This window comes from Zalophus californianus, chromosome 2 (assembly GCF_009762305.2).
Source record: "Zalophus californianus isolate mZalCal1 chromosome 2, mZalCal1.pri.v2, whole genome shotgun sequence".
Classification (NCBI taxonomy): Eukaryota; Metazoa; Chordata; class Mammalia; order Carnivora; family Otariidae; genus Zalophus; species Zalophus californianus.
Genome location: NC_045596.1, coordinates 156,226,441 through 156,244,399, shown reverse-complemented (window position 1 = coordinate 156,244,399; position 17,959 = coordinate 156,226,441). Strand labels below are relative to the sequence as shown.

General features: G+C 39.8%; 1 protein-coding gene across 1 annotated transcript; it reads right to left on the bottom strand.

Moving 5' to 3' along the window:
• Positions 1–16,825: 16,825 nt before the first annotated feature.
• On the bottom strand, positions 16,826–17,664 carry LOC113925418 (methylmalonic aciduria type A protein, mitochondrial-like). Its single transcript, XM_035726359.1, is given in 2 exon segments — positions 16,826–17,125; positions 17,127–17,664. Coding segments are annotated over 2 exon segments (780 nt in total). The 5' UTR covers positions 17,607–17,664.
• Positions 17,665–17,959: the final 295 nt, after the last annotated feature.

Here is a 17,959-nt window from a genome sequence, read left to right as displayed (position 1 = left end):
CCTCACACAGAAACTGGAAGCCATCAGAGAGGAGCTCTCAGCTTTCCACCACCTGCTTTCAAAGGCACAACTCATCGATGTCTGTTCCCTCTCTTTATCAATTCCTATGAAAGCCAGCTTTATTCTTCCTGGTTGAGATTAAATCTTTCTGCTCTGTAGCCCATTTCCTCAAGCATCACATCCTATCAATTATCTCCTCTTTCTTCTACATCTTCTAATATTATGTCTGCTTGCTCCCTTCTGCTCATTCAAATATGCCCTAAGAAAATCTTCATCTTGATTTTCCCCTTTTGATAATAGCTCAATCTCTTCTCTCATTTTCTCAGCCACATTTCTGAAAAGAATTGTCTCCAAGTACTGTCTCTATTTCATTTCTCACTCATTCCACATACCACCGAAACCTAGCTTCTGCTCTCAACAGCCCACCAAACCTCTGAGCTAAGGAGGCCAATGACCTCTAATAAATATTCTTTGGACCACAACTTACCTAGTCTCTCAGTAGCACTTTGTGGAGTTAAGTTCTTTGTTCTCTTGTCTTTTGTGATATGTCCCACTTCTGGGTACCCCCCTACCTTTCTAAACAGTCTTTTAGTTTATCCTTCCCTGACTCACACTTCAAAGTCAGAGTTTGTCAAGACTCAGTCCTGGGCTCCCTGTCTTCTCCAATCTTTTGTTTACACAAAATCAACCACTCACATGTTTTCACTCAGCACCCATGTATTGACCACACATGAATATGCATCTCTAGATCACATGCTTCTATCTAACTTGACATCTCCACTTGGCTATCGGCTGCAGGTTGGAGTCTACAAAAGCACACACTGAGGCAGAATTTGGTGTGTGAGATGTTTTTTAAAGATCAACCCCCTTGGGCGCCTGGGTGGCTCAGTTGGTTAAGCGACTGCCTTCGGCTCAGGTCATGATCCTGGAGTCCCGGGATCGAGTCCCGCATCGGGCTCCCTGCTTGGCAGGGAGTCTGCTTCTCCCTCTGACCCTCTCCCCTCTCATGCTCTCTCTCTCTATCTCATTCTCTCTCTCAAATAAATAAAATCTTTAAAAAAAAATAAAGATCAACCCCCTTGCAGAGAAGGAGGAGGAGAGAAGACTGCTCTGAGGAAGAAGTCTAAGTGCCTTCAGCTTCCCCTTGGTCACCTCAGCAGGACTCTCTGGAATACGTGTTGCTCATCAGAGTGTCCTACCTCACTTATTCACCTGATGTGGGCTGTTCCAGGAAGGACATGACCTCTAATGAGGCAGTTCTTGCAGCTTGAGCAGAGCCTGAAGTCACTGACAGCTGGTGTTATCTGCTGACTGCCTTCCTCCCAGCTGGATAGCATGTCCTCCCTTGAAGGGGAATCTTGAAGGCACATTTCCTCACCTGCCACAACATCTCACAGACATTTTAAGCTTGAAACAAAAATTGGATTTGTCCACCAAAAACCTCTTCTTTCTCCAGTGTGCCTCCTCTCTGGAAAGCGCACCCCCTTCATGCACAACTCAGAAACCCACTAGTGATCCTAACACTGCCTTTGCCCTCACCCTAATCTTAGTCCTGCCTCTCCTCAGCTATTGAAATATAATTTTCTAATTGGCCTCCCCACATCCCTCCTAGTTCCACGATCTGGTCCCATCCTCCTCCCATCCAGGTGCTGCCTATATAGGACATCATTAGGGTCCTATAAATATGCAATCCTCCTTCCCACCTCAGATCCCTTGTTTATGCTTTTTTTTTTTCTTCCTGAAATGGTCTACCCTCTTCCCCACTCAGCCAAGCTAACACCCATCCTTAGTCCACAGCTTTAATGCTATTTTCTCAGAGGAGCTTCTCTGACCCTTCAGATCCTCTGTGAAACAATATTGTGTCAGCATAATTATCAGCAAATTTGTAATGATGGTAACTAAACAGCTAATAGTATATAGTTGATCCTCTTTATTTCTAGATTCTGTACTCACTAAAATTTATTTGTAACCTGAAAACCAATACAGAGCTATCACAGTCATTCCTGGACATGCACAGGATAGAGAAAGATCTGAGTCACCCTACATGTACTTTCTCAACTGAGGTCAAAAATATGATGTTCTGCCTTCTTGTTCCAGCTCTCATACTATAAATGTGTCCTTTTTGTGGTCTACTTCCTGCCAGTTTTTTCACATTTTTGTGCTTTTTTGTTGGCTATTTCACTGTTTAGAATGGGCTGCTGTGTAGCACTAAAGCACTGTCTAATGTTCCTAAGTGCAGAAAGGCTGTGATGTCCTTACAGAGAAAACCCATGTGTTTGTGATGTTTCATTTAGTCCTGAGCTCTGGCATGTTAGTCATAAGTTCAGTGTTAATGAATCAATATATATTAAATAAGGTATCTCTAAATGGAAACACACATGAAATAAGATGGTGTATTGATTCTTGACAAAAATGTGATCAGAGACTGTCAGGAACCTAAACCTATATTTCCCTTAGGAGCAATGATTCAGTATTCATTAATTCAGTGCACACAGCAACTTCATGGAACAGAACCAACAAGAAAAATAAGAACCTACAGCAATTGTTTTCTTATTATCTCTCTTTCAACAGAATGTAAACTCCAAAAGGGCAGGAACAATCCATCTTAATTATAGCTATATTCCCAATACAGGCCCTTGTACATACAGAAGTTTGATAAATATTCGTTGATTTGCATGAATGGAAATGAATAGTGTCTCCTAGCAGTAAGGATATGTTCTTTTAACACATTTTACTCCAAAGTCAGGACCATGGATCTCTCAGTGACATACAAACCTCACTCTATCAATATTTTTTGGCTCTCTTAGCAAATGCTAATTGTTGTCGTCTGAATGTGTCTCCCCAATACTATCACCTTGGGCATTAGGAGGTGGGGCCTTTGGGAGGCCTTAAGTCATGAGGGTAGATCGTTCATGATTGAAAATAATGCCCTTATAAAAAAACACCCCACAGAGCAACCTAGCCCCTTCTGCCATGTGAGGATACAGCAAGAACTGCAATGTGTACAAGGGCCCTCACCCAACCATGGCTTCCTGGTCTTAGACTTCCACCCTCCAGAACTTCAAGAAATACATTTCTATTGTTTATAAGCCATCCAATCTATGATATTTTGTTATAGCACCCACAAAAGACTGAGATACTAATATATGAGTTGAGGAGGAAATGTACTTATATTGAAAGAATGTTAAATCAGGAAACAAGACACCTGTATTCTTGTCCCATTCCTGTGGCAACTGTGTGGGGAAGAAGCCCCTCAACTTGAGTGTTTGTTTTCTTATCTAAAAAACAAAATGGACTCTGAGTCCCCTGTCAGCTTTGAGATATAAGTGTGTATATTATCTGAGCTCACCAGTTCAACCCTTTTCTCCCTTGTTCTACTAGAAAGTTCCTCTTATCCATCATGTAATCCCCAAATAGCAGGGACTTTTGAGGTCTTGCTGTGCTGCGTCACCAGTATCTAGAAAGTGTCCAGCACACAATATATATTTATAGAATACATGAATGAATCTATCTCCTGAAAATCTAGACTTCTAGCTCACAATATTAAACTAAGCCCCTTTCGTATTTGCAGACACTCCAAGAGCAGCTTGGAAGGTGTGACACTATATTAAAATATGTTGTTATTAACAAGAAACTGCAAAACAAAGCTTTTTGTTACTTAGCTTTTTTCTAAGTACTATGAGTTCTGTAGAAAATTTGGTCAAGAAATAAGAAAAATACAAAGGTCATTTAATAAGCTATCATTCAGAAGTAATAAGTATTAACATTTCAATATATGTTCTCTGTTTTATTTTCTAGCTCTTCCAGTTTTATTTTATTTTCCAGTCCATCGGGAATTCATTTTTGTATTTACTCAATAAATTTTTCAAATTGTTAATTGGCAACATTTATTGAATAATAAAACATACAAATATCAGCTAAACACTCCACATGTACCCAGGTTAATTCATCACCTCCTTCTACCTCTCCAAATACACTCCTCCCCAACACCACCCACTCAGTGACACAAGCCAGAATTCTGGAACATTCCTTCACATTTTCCAATGCTCTTAGTACCTCTAATAGGGTCTCCAGCTCCTCCTTCAGCTCTCCTTAGCAAGCTAAAGACCTAAGTGTGGCCCTTCCTAAGTCTCCCAGCCTGTCTTCCCACCCTTTTCCACCTTTCTCTGCAATACCAATGTGGGCCAGATTGAACTACTTCCAGCTCCCCAATCTGATATGCCCTCCCAGGGCCCTAAGTCTATGTACCTTCTGCTGGCTCATTCCAGAACTCCCTTCACTTAGTTACCCTAAGTTACCCTGCTTTTAGTCCCCAGCTTAGATATCACTCCCACAAAGAAATCTTCCTTAACCCTCCAGACTGTGTTAAGAATGCTCCTTCTTGTTCCTTGTGATGACTCCATTATACAACTAATATGATTCATATTTTCATAGTTTATCTTTTCTTTCTCCCCTAGGGACTGTAAGCATCTTGACATCTTAGGATTAACCTTATTTATTGTTATGTCTCCTAAGCTTAGCACAATGTCAGACACAAGGAAGTTGCCCAAAAATGTTCTTTGGAATGAATGAAACATTTTTTTCTCCACTGATTTGTAATTCTACATTTATGATACACTTAACATGACATGCACTAGGATCTATTTCCTGATCATATTTTGCTTAAGTTATGTCTGCTTATCCTTGCACCAGTATCATCTTATTTTAATGTAATGGTTTTATGATACATTTTTTAAATTTTATTTTATTTTAGTATGTTATATTAGTCACCATACATCATTAGTTTTTGATGTAGTGATCCACAATTCATTGTTTTCGTATAACACCCAGTGCTCCATGCAGTATGCACCCTCCTTAATACCCATCACCGGGCTAACCCATCCCCCCACCCCCCTCCCCTCTAAAACCCTCAGTTTGTTTCTCAGAATCCATAGTCTCTCATGGTTCATCTCTCCCTCTGATTTCCCTCCCTTCATTTTTCCCTTCCTTCTCCTAATGTCCTCCATGCTATTCCTTATGTTCCACAAATAAGTGAAACCATATGATAATTGACTTTCTCTGCTTGACTTATTTCACTTAGCATAACCTCCTCCAGTCCTATCCATGTTGATGTAAAAGTTGAGTATTCATCATTTCTGATGGCTGAGTAATATTCCATTGTATATATGGACCACATCTTCTTTATCCATTCATCTGTTGAAGGGCATCTCAGCTCTTTCCACAGTTTGGCTATTGCAGACATTGCTGCTATGAACATTGGGGTGCATATGGCTCTTCTTTTCACTACATCTCTGTTTTTGGGGTAAATATCCAGTAGTTCAATTGCTGGGTCATAGGGTAGCTCTATTTTTAAATTTTTGAGGAACCTCCACCCTGTTTTCCAAAGTGGTTGTACCAACTTGCATTCCCACCAACAGTGTAAGAGGGTTCCCCTTTCTCCACAACCTCTCCAGCATTTGTTGTTTCTTGCCTTGTCAATTTTTGCCATTCTAACTGGTGTAAGGAGGTATCTCAATGTGGTTTTGATTTGAATTTCCCTGATGGCTAATGATGATGAACATTTTTTCATCTGTCTGTTAGCCATTTGTATGTCTTCTTTGGAGAAGTGTCTGTTTATGTCTTCTGCCCATTTTTTGACTTGATTATTTGTTTTTTGGGTGTTGAGTTTGAGAAGTTCTTTATAGATCTGGGATACCAGCCCTTTATCTGTAATGTCATTTTCAAATATCTTCTTCCATTCTGTGGGTTGCCTCTTTGTTTTGTTGACTGTTTCCTTTGCAGTGCAGAAGCTTTTTATCTTGATGAAGTCCCAAAAGTTCATTTATGCTTTTGTTTCACTAGCCTTTGGAGATGTATCTTGGAAGAAGTTGCTGTGGCCAATGTCAAAGAGGTTACTGCCTATGTTCTCCTCTAGGATTTTGATGGATTCCTGTCTCACATTGAGGTCTTTCATCCATTTTGAGTTTATCTTTGTGTATGGTGTTAGAGAATGGTCGAGTTTCATTCTTCTGTACATAGCTGTCCAATTTTCCCAGCACCATTTATTGAAGAGACTGTCTTTTTTCCATGGCATATTTTTTCCTGCTTTGTCAAAGATTATTTGACCATAGAGTTAAGGGTCCATATCTGGGCTCTCTACTCTGTTCCATTGGTTTATATGTCTGTTTTTGTGCCAGTACCATGCTGTCTTGGTAATCACTCCTTTGTAATATAGCTTGAAATCAGGCAACATGATGCCCCCAGCTTTGTTTTTCTTTTTCAACATTTCCTTGGTGATTTGGGGTCTTTTCTGATTCCATACAAATTTTAGGATTGTTTGTTATCTAATAAGGTACACCCTCCCACACATTACTCCCATTTTCTCATCTGTTTAGTCTGTTAGATGAGAACTACATTAGATTTTTTTTAACTCTTTGTAAACTTCCTTTTGTGTTGTAATAGTATTACATTAGACCTAGGAAGAAAATTGTATCATCCACAACTCATACTTTCATCTCTTCCTCTGAAAATTTTGTACTTCTCATTTCTGTTACTTGGGTTACTGCACTGGCTACAACTTCTGGGAATAATAAATATGGTGGTGATGGGAGATATCCTTGGGAATGTCTCTTATTACCTAGATTTTATTAGAACTTTAAGGTAAAAATTACTTAAGAAAGACTAATTTAGGGGCACCTTGGTGGCTCAGTCAGTTAAGCATCCAAGTCTTGATTTTGGCTAAGGTCATGATCTCAGGGTCATGAGATCAAGCCCTGCATCAGGCTCTGCACTGGACATGGAGCCTGCTTAAGATTCTCTCTCTCCCTCTCCCTGTGCCCCTCACCCCTCACCCCAGCTTGTACTCTCTCTCTCTCTAAAGAAAAGGAAGAAAGGAAGGAAGGAAGGAAGGAAGGAAGGAAGGAAGGAAGGAAGGAAGGAAGGAAGGAAAGAAGGAAGGAAGGAAGGAAAGAAGGAAGAAAAAGAAAGAAGGAAGAAAGAAGAAAGAAAAAGAAAGAAAGAAAGAAGAAAGAAAGAAAGAAAGAAAGAAAGAAAAGAAAGAAAGAAAGAAGAAAGAAAAGAAAGAAAGAAAGAAAGAAGAAAGAAGAAAGAAAGAAAGAAAGAAAGAAAGAAAGAAAGAAGAAAGAAAGAAAGAAAGAAAGAAAGAAAGAAAGAAAGAAAGAAAAAAGAAGAAAGAAAAGAAAGAAAGAAAGAAGAAAGAAGAAAGAAAGAAAGAAAGAAAGAAAAGGCTAATTTAGTGCAGTACTACATGTAATGAAACTATTTACAAGGAAGAAAAACCAGAACCTAGTCTAAGTGGTCTTTATCCTAAAGGCTTTGATATTCCCTCAGAAACATAAAGTAATAACTTAGCTTCCCCAAGTGAAATGTCTAAGAGCTGCTAAGCTTCTCATCCGTCTTCAGATTTATCTTTCTTTCCATCACTGATCTGTGGGAAGAAAACTTTGTATAACCCTGATCAAGATGGTTACTAGACATTGCACAGTTTTTGTTTCATGTTTTTGCTTTTCTCTGTTTTGTTTCTTTTGTTTGGATTCTGAGAGTGCAGGTTGCAGTTCAATTTGTCCATAGCCTTTCTGGAAAGTTGGAGCCCAACCTCAATTTTTGTTTTTGAATAATTTAAGAAGTCAAACTATCATTTGTGGACCTCTTGGTAAGTGTAGGAATCATGCTAAGTATTTTGCATGCATTGTCTCATTTGTTTTATTAATCAGCATTCTCCAAAGAATAGAATATATATATGTGGGGGGGGATATATATGTGTGTATAGGATATATATATGAGTATGGGATGTATATATGTGTGTAGGATATATACGTGTGTGTAAAGAATATGTATGTATATATATGTATATGTGTGAATATACATATGTACTCCATATATGTAAGTCTATTATATACATATACATGCATAATACACACATATGCATTTAATAGATTTATTTTAATAAATTGGCTTACATGATTGTGGTGACTGGCAAGTACAAAGTCAGTAGGGCAGCCTGGTAGGCTGGCAACTCAGACAGAATTTCTTTCTTTCTTTCTTTCTTTTTTTTTTTTTTAGAGAGAAAGAGAGTGCACAAAAGCAGTGGGGTGGGGCAGAAGGCAAGACAGAGAGAATCCCAAGCAGGCTCCATGCCCAGCACAGAGCCTGACATGGGGCTCAGTCTTGCAACCCTGAGATCATGACCTGAGCTGAAATCAAGACTCCAACGCTCAACCGACTGAGCCACCCAGGTGCCCTTCAGAGAGAATTTCTATGTTACAGTCTTGAGGTAGAATTCCTTTTTCAATTTATCTCTTTCCTCTGGAATTTTACTATAGATAACAAAGACAAACCAAGCCATACCTTCTACATTTTGTGTGGAAATCTCTTCACCTAAATACCCAAGTTTGTCACTTACAAGTTTTACTTTCCATCCAACAGTAGAACATAATTCAGACATATTTTCTGCCAATTTATAACAGGGATGGCCTTTCCCCTGGTGTCCAATTACAGGTTCCTTACTTCCTCTGAGACCTCATCAGAAGCACTTTCACATTCATATTTCTAGCAACATTCTGTACATAATTAGATAGATAGATGATAGGTGATGGATAGATAGATAGATAGATAGATGATAGATGATAGATAGATAGATAGATAGATAGATAGATAGATAGATAGATAGATGATAGATAGATAGATATTCTCTAAGACCATAGAAGCTTTCTCTACAGCTTTCTTCTCTTTTTCCTGAGCCCATATTAGACATTAGTCCATATTTCTACCAACAATCTCTTCAGAGAAATCTAGATTCTTATAATTGAGTGCCTCAAAATTCTTCCAGCCTATACTCATTACCCAATTCCAAAGCTACTTCCATCTTTGTCAGTATTGGTTACAGCAGCACTATACTTCCTGATTCAAAAATCTGTATTGGTTTCCTTGGACTGCCTAACAAAATATTGCAAACTGGATGACTTAAAACAATACAAACTTATTCTCTCACAATCCTGGAGGCTAGAAATCCAAAATCAGGGTGTTGGTGGGCCATGCTCCTTCCGAAACTTCTAGAGGAGTATCTTTCTTGCCCCAAGCATAGTTTCTGAGCCCAGGATCAATGGCATGGGCTTTGGTGTCTATGCCCAGCAATGGTTACAGCGGTATCTCCTCTGAGCAGTTCCACAGTGTGATCTGGGGATTATGCCTCAAAGGCTATTAGCCCTCAAGTCCAGTTCTTTTGTTCTCTTAGAAATTTTGCCCTCAAGTCTGGTTCTCTTGTTCTCCTAGGAATTTTGCCACCTACTTAATATACTTTCAAATACTGCATCTGCCTAAATTATCAGGATAAGATTTTATTTTCAATAAGAACCTTGAGTGGTATTGCCATGTTGAGTTTGAGAAACCTATGAGACATGTAGGGGGAGATCTCAAGTTGGCAATTGGACATATGAATCTGGTGGTCAGTGGAGAGGTCAGAGCTGGGGTTATACATCTGAGACATACCAGGAGAGAGATGATCATGTAAAGTCATCCACTGAAAGCACCAAAGGGGTGACTGTTTACAGAGAGGAGGACATATCTCTAGGGCTCTACTGCACAAGAGCTCACACAGGGGAGCTGGAGTCAATAAAAGTGTGAGAGGGAGCCACCTGTATGACTGGACTAACAGGAGGGAGGGTTACCATGAAAGACAAGGAGGACTGTTTCAGGAAGGAGGTCTTAGAAACTATGCCTGGCATCTCTGCTACTGCTCTGAGACTGCTGACTCCATAACCAGAATGGATGCCAATTTGGAGTTTCACAAGTGTGTTTGGCTAAGCCAGAGTCACAACCTGCACCCCAGGTACAAGAGCTACTGGTAAACAAGTTTCTGACTTCTATCTTAAAGAAGCATGGATTCATAAGTAGAGGAAATCCGCAAACATGAGAAGGATGTTCAGTGGTGTTGGGTGGCTAGAAAGAATGGCACATGTCCACCACAATGGCCCCATAGAACTCATGATTTTCCTCATCCCTCTGCATCCAAGCCTTCAAGCTCTACAACTAATAGTCATCCTTAATTCTTCCATTATTCTCTACATCTAATCTGTTATCAATCCTCTTACCTCTATCTCTGAAATATATCCCAAAATGTATCCCCCTTTCTGCATCAATAATACCTTAGGCCAAACCACCAGCCTCCTACATCCTGACCACATACTAGAATAACCTCCCATCTGGCACTCTTGTTTCCACTCTTGTACTCCTATAGTCCAGTCTTCACACAGAAAACAGACTGATCTTCTAAAAGTACACATTGGACCAATTGATACTCTGCCTCACGCCCTCTAAGATTCCTACTTTGGTGTACAAGGTGCCCCATAATCTGGTCCCTGCCTAACATCTAAGCTCACCTCATATCACTATGCCATCCCTTGCTCAACTCCAGCCATAACCACATTGGAATTCTTTCTTATCCTTGGACACAGTAGGCTCATTCCAACCTCAAGACATTGCACTTGCTTCTTCTGCCCCTAGATCTTCACATGCCTTTCAGGTCTCAGCTCAAATGTCACCTCTTCTGAGAAATCCCATTCTAAAGTAGTCCCTCTGTCACTCTATATCATATCCTCGTTGTCTTTTTTTTTTTTTTAAGTAAACTCCACGGCCAATGTGAAGCCCAATGAGGGGCTTGAACTCACCACCCCAAGATCAAGACTTGAGCTGATATCAAAAGTCGGATGCTTAACCAACCAGGCAGCCCTTCTCATTGTGATTTTTAATAGCATTTGTAATTATGTGACATTATATTATTTCTGATTTATTGGCTCTATCTCTTCAGTCAGTGAAGTCACTAGATTGCAAGTCCTTCCATTTTATCTGCCTCTGTATTCCCAGTACCTGGCACAGATTAGGGACTTGGGATATATAGATTATATTTATATTTATTTATCTTATTGAATTGATATATTTATCTTATGTTCATAGACTGAGAGAGTGTGTGTGTGTATATATACATATACACACACACATATACATACATATATATACACACACACATATTTTGTTAAATAAGATCACGGATCAAATAAATTGCACAGGCTAAAGACTTTACAATCAGGAAAAGATAAAATCACCGAGCTCTACAGTGGTCTAACTGGTTGCCAGTGAAGAATTGAAACCTCAGCTTAGCTTTAAGGAATGGGGAAGATTTGGGCTTTCAATTCTTTAAGATTCCTGAACAAATGGAAAGCATAAAAGATAAGACAATTCAATATACAGATGTCAAATAAGCAGGTGAAAAGATGTTCCACATCATATGTCATCAGAGAAATGCGAATTGAAACAATGAGATACCACTACACACCTATTAGAATGGCTAAAATCCAAACACTGACAACACCAAATGCTGACAAGCATGTGGAGCCACAGGAACTCTTTTGTTGCTGGTGGGAATGCAAAATGGTGCAGTCATTTTGGATGGCAGTTGTAGTTTCTTACAAACCTAAACACACTCTTACCATGTGATCCAGCAATTGTACTGTTTGGTATTTACCCAAAGGAGCTGAAAAAATATCCACACAAAAACCTACATACAGATGTTTATAGCGGTTTTATTCATTATTGCCAAAACTTGGAAGCAACCAAGATGTCCTTTAGTAGGTGAATGGATACATAACTGTAGCAAAACCAGACAATGGAATATTATTCATCACTAAGAAGTAAAGAGCTAGCAAGCCATGAAGAGACATGGAGGAAATTTAAATGCATGTTACTAAGTGAAAGAAGCCCATATGAAAAGGCTACATGGTGTACAATTCCAACTATATGACATTCTGGAAAAGGCAAAACTATGGAGGTGGTAAAAAGATCAGTGGTTGCCAGGAGTTAGGGGGGAGGAAGGAATGAATAGATGGAGCACAGAGAATTTTTAAGGCAGCAAAAGCATTTGATATGATTCTATTATGATGGATATATGTCATTATACATTTGTTCAAACCCATAGAATGTACAACACCAAGAATGAACCCTAATGCAAACTATTTCTTTGGGTGATTATGATGTGTTAGGGTAGGTTCATCGATTTTAGCAAATGTGCGACTGGTGGGAGATGTTGATAGTGGGAGAGCCTATGCATGTGTGGAGGCAGAGAATGTACGGTAATTCTCTATACCTCCTGCTCAGTTTTGTTGTAGACCTAAAACTCATGTAAAAAGTAAAGTCAATTTAAAAAATAAATAAAAAAGAAACAAAGAAAGATAAATCAGAAAAATCCAGAAGTTTAGTGGGAAACCACAATGGAGAAACCAAAGGTTGGAAGGGAGTGAAAGGGAGCACGGTCAAGCACAGGGGTGACTGTTACCCACTTACAACTGGAGTAAAGGCCAATCCTTCTAGAACAAGTTCTCATCTGCCAAGATCATTTATGAGTTCTCTGTGGCAGTCATGTGATGACATAAATTATCAAGGAGGGACCTCCAAGTATTTTGAACATCTCATCAGGCTGAGGACTAGAACTGATGGTCACAACACCAGGATAAATGCATAGGTAACAGAAAGACATAGAAGTCAAGGAATAAGATGAGTGAACCCAAAAACCTAGGAGACAGAATTAGGCTGAGAAGCACATAAATGAGAAGGACAGGCCCATAAGCCCAAAAGGGGTAGAAACAGTGGCAGATCTCCAGGAAAGAGGGACAGTCTGGGGCCTCTGAGGAACACAGTGGAGTGATTCCCATGTGACAGCCCTCCTTACCCCAGAGTTCTCAGGATCACCTGCTTACCTTTGAAACCCAGGTCCCTGAACTTGAAGAAGAGGAAGCAACAATTCACATGAGCAAATTGAGGAAGAAATAAATCTCTTTTGCTGCTGTAGTTCCTTCGTATTAATTAAACTGGTAGTTAGATGCAAGCATCTCCCTAAATTGCATGCTCCTCTTCTTCCAACAGCACTTAACGACGGCAACTGGCACATTAAAAAGGCAAGGCAAATAACCTGCATACATTTCTATATTTTTCCATGGTCAGCAAGTTTGAGGAGCTGGATGTCTCTTCTCAGGAAGGTGGAGGATGGGTTTATTAAGGAACTTGTAAACTGTAAGAATTCTTGCCTCAAAACAAGCATCCATGAATTTCTTACCAAGTTGATGAAAATTACCTGCCTGCAGGTTAGCTCCTCTCTGGATCTTCTGTTTCCTTGCTCTTGGTACAGATATAACTCCCTGCTGACCATACCTCTTCCCAGCTGCTCCCACTCCCTGGCCTGCACAATTCCCTGTCCCGATGTGCGAAGGAAATGCAGACTGCAGTAAATAACAGTTCTGAAGAAAGAGGCAGGCTGTTAGCCGCATATCGTGTGTCTGTGAGGAACTACATGCCTGTAACTATGAGTAAGTCCTTGTTTCCTATTTCAGAGGTGTCATGAACGTGGGGCCTGTGCCAGGCAGAAAGCACATTCTGTGGGCAACTGGTGGGGTCCACTTGGAGAGGGAAGGAGGTCAACACCGGAGAGAGGGGCCTATCTCCAAACACGTGGCTGGGGGCAATATATATATATTGAAGGTGAATATATATAAGGTGAATCATGAACTTCCATCTGCCGTTCTGTAAGACTTGCATATAACAAAGCTTACAGATTTAATAAGAAAAAAGAGAAAGTAAGGTGTAAAAAGAACATAAGAACAGGAGAGAAATGGAGAATTATTCTTTTCATGTTGCAAGTTACATGCCCTTTTTAATCTACCAAAAATCACCGAATAAGTGAAATGAAGATTTCACCATGCCTCCTTTAAGAGACCAGTGGCTGTTTTTCCTTAGTCATTATGTTATATGATCACTCAGATCTTTCCTGCTCCTCCAGCCCAGAGCATGGGGGTTAACTCTTCAGGGGAGTCTTGCAATTCAGCCCAGCATGCAAGCATCAACTTCCCCCTCATTTCAAGTAAGAAGTACAAAGCTGGGAGTTGAACAATAGAAATTAGTAGCAGGGAACTCCTCCATCACAACTAGAATCTTCTCCCCAGAGGGAAAGTTACTAAAGTTTGATGTACTTGACAATTTTAGAGGGAAAAAAATGTGATGCTGCTTCTTGAGGCAGGAACAAATCACCACCTCCCACGGTAATGATAGGCCTTTCCCTAGAAGCTGAGAAAGACTCATAGAAAGAAAGTCATCAGCAGAGTGGGTGAGAAAGAATGACTCAGGTATTGTATTTTCTGTATTTTGTCAAGAAATACATCACACTGCAGATGGATCTGACTTAGTCATATTATGGAAAGCCAAACATGGTTTTGGCCAATACCAACACTGGCTATTAAGGGTCTACTATGTAACAGGTGTCGTGCATCTACTAGCTCTAATCCTTACTCAATTCCTTCATATGCCATTTCCAACTCTATTGATAAATAACCTGCACTCTGAGAGAGTAAGTAATTCACCTAAAATTACATGATTAGTGCCCCTCCCTCTAAACTACCTGCCTGCCATACCTGAGACCTATGGTCAAAGGTTGATTAGGTAAACTAAAACTCCAGTCCAAAGAAGCTCAGAACTTTCTCACTGATCTCATTTTCTGCAGGTAGCTGAGACCTAGTGGACAGGAATGCATTACACTTTACAAGAGGTAAAATATGCAGGAATAATGTGAGGGATAATGAGCAGAACAACTTAAACAGTGTAATCCCATAATGCCATAGCCAGCAACAGTATTTGAGAATAATCAGAGGGAACAGAACAGAGTCTGAGCAAGTTTACACAAATGGGGAACTATTTATTCACACCCCATCTGGAAAGTACTCTTCCTGGGAAAAGTGGGTACTAAACCTTTCCAGAGCTTCAGTGGTTCACCATCAATGGGGAAGACCCACAGCACCGGACAATATATAGATGCCTTTCTTGTGCATGTGGTAAGTTACTGACTGTGGATGTTGTGCACAACATAGGGGAAGAAGTAGGCCTTTTACAACGGAATGGATACAGACACTCTAAATATGGAACTCTGCCGTTTCACACAAGATATTTCAGTATTCTCTTCAAGCATCTCAGGATCAGCACAGAAGTCACACAAGAGCAATGGAAACACAGAAGAGGAACCAACAGAACACAGACAGCAAAGGAAGAGAACCCGGATGCAGGGAGGCCCTAAGTCAGACCTGATTAAACGTATTCACTAATTACTTAAAGATGACTCTTCTGTTTCTTATAGAGCCATTGGTATTGTTCCTTATGTACTTACTTACACAGATGGTGACCACAGAATAAATGGGATATGGCAATTTTCCCATACTATGTAAATATTCATTCTCTGCGAGCAACTTCTGCCATCTTTATCTGGGGAGTGAGGGGCTTCAAGTCCAGACAGTTGACTTAACCACTGGCCCACGCTGTCTTATTGTATTTTATTTTCCTCTTTTGTTTCCCTCCTATAGGCACCCACTCTAATGAATTTGATACATCTTCTTAAACATGTCTGACACAAACGTAGTCTGTCTATATTATGTATGTTTAATCTAGAAATGGTATTATGTTTTATATCTTGCCCTATTTATTTCTTTTTTGTTTTTTTTTTTACTAAGCACTGTTTCTGAGATCTTTGCATGTAACCATATTTATGTTTATTTCACTGCCTCTGACTGCTGCATAGTATTCCACAGAAGACGTTCTCCTCTTTTCACTCACCCATCCCAGTAGTGATGAACAACCAGACTACCCACTGCACAAATAGTCTTATCCAGCTGCCCTGTGAACTTGTGTGTTTTTCTGGAAAGCAAACACCCAGCAGGGGTATTTTGGATCTTCCAGGATATGTCTACTTACTTCGATGCATCCTGCCAGAGCACCTTCCAAATGGCTGATTCAATTTGCACTCCTACGAGAAATGCTTCTCCTTTCCCTGCATCTTCATCGACTCTTCATATTGTGCTATTTGTCCATATTTGCTTAACTTTTTATGTTAGGTGTTATCGCATCCTTTCAATTTACAGTGACCTGACATGAATGGGACTATTATTAAAAATACATATACATCCAGAACTACATTTTTGTCAGACATGTTTAAGAAGATGTATCAAATTCATTAGAGTGGGTGCTTATAGGAGGGAGACGAAAGAGGAAAATAAATCTTATGCTTGTTAGCCAAATTCATAGTGTTCTTCTTGGAATTGCCTGGTCTTCTTTGAACCACCCTTTTTTTTTAGGAGTTTCTGTCCTTTTCTTCCTGACTTGTCTAGAGTTCCTTTGTGTTCTAGATATTAATGCCTTGTCAGTTTTAAACATTGTACCTTCTCCCATTCTGTCACCTGCCTGTTAACTTATTCTATGGTGTCTCCTGTCATCTTTCCAAAGTTCTGAATTTAAAAAAAAAAGAACATTTCAATTACCACTATAATTATACTTTACAGCAAGATGAATTCTGCAGTAAGGATTTGATGTCCACAGTTGGCAGACTAGATAAGTATTTTAGAGAGTAGTCCTACTTGAGATTATTCCTGTCTGGCTGCCCATATTAGAAGTATTTTGAAACTTCACTTAATTTATTTTTTTAAGCATTCAAGTGACTTTTAATATTAAAATACTTTATGAAATGGTATATAAAATCATTGCATAGGATAAATTTCCTTAGCCTCTGCTTTTAAAAGTTTTCAACAACACATCTGCTGCTAGTCCTGGGGACAGGGCCCCACTGAGAACCTTTTATTCCAGAACAGGAATCTGTTCCTGGACAGTGGGATGGGTCCTGAAATGTTCTAACACGCTTTCCTGAATGAGATTCCACATCCAAACTTTCTGCTGCCTCTGCCGCTTGGCCATCAGCTCCCCACTGGCGAACATGAGGTCCTGGAACTCTCTCATCTTATCCCACATTTCAGTGATGCCCTCTCCATTTCTGGCAGAGATACGAATTACCTACGGTTTCAATAAGAATGATGTCATATCCCCCTCCTTCACACAACAGAATAGCTTCATTTGTGGTCCTTGTCACACCTCCTAAAGTACCGCTGGTAGGAGATGGCCTGATGTATGCATTCATATCTCTTGATAACTCAGTCATTCGGGTTTTATCACCTAAGAGTGATCCACCACTAGCACAAGAAGAAGGGTCCACAGCTAGCACAGATAATTTGTGCCCTCTCTCAGTAAGCATTTTTCCAAAATACTCTAAAAAGGGTTGATTTTCCAGCACCAGGGGGCCCAGATAATCCCACTCGAAATGCTAGTGGTTTTCCTTTATTTATTTGTTTTTGTTCTCTGTGGTAGACTAATACTTTCTGAAGAAGCACCTGGGCTAACTCTTTTTTCCTCTTGTGTGTTGATTCTGTAAGAGTTATGGCCTCTGCTAAGCAGGCCCTGTGCCCTTGGATTAAACCGGTATAAAGTTTATCCACAAATCTTTGTTCTTTATCAGAAAGTTCTTCTGTGTGTTCCTTTAAGGTTGTTTGTACACATAATTTTTTCTTTAAACCATTTGACAACAACATCCATTTTGTACATTGGAGTCCAAGAGAATTAAATGGCTGAGCACAAGGGATTCCTGATCTGAGATGAGTACTTGAGTGAAAGATGAAGTGGTAACGACGGAAAGGTGTTCTTAAAAGGCCTTTTAGGAAACGCCGGTGAGAATGTGGCAGTAGCATGGGAATATTCATTTTGTTTGTAACTGCAGAAAACACTGGCTGCTTTTTGGCTCAATGTGATTTGTGACTCCCCGCCGGACGACAAGGAAGTCTTCACTTAATTTATTTTATGGCTGATGCTGGCCTGCCTCCATTTCCCTGAGACAAACTGTCTTGAAACCACAGATTAAGTCCATAGTTTATTGGCCACTTCATCTTTAAACATTTCTCACTGTCTCATCCACAATCCCCAACATGATAGGACAGACCCTTGCTCATATCATAACCTTTCTTTCAGATCTATTTTCTCTTTCTTGATAACCATACTTTGGAAACCATTGTGTCCCCTTTTATATATTATTAGAATGCGGTTCTCTGCTCAAAAG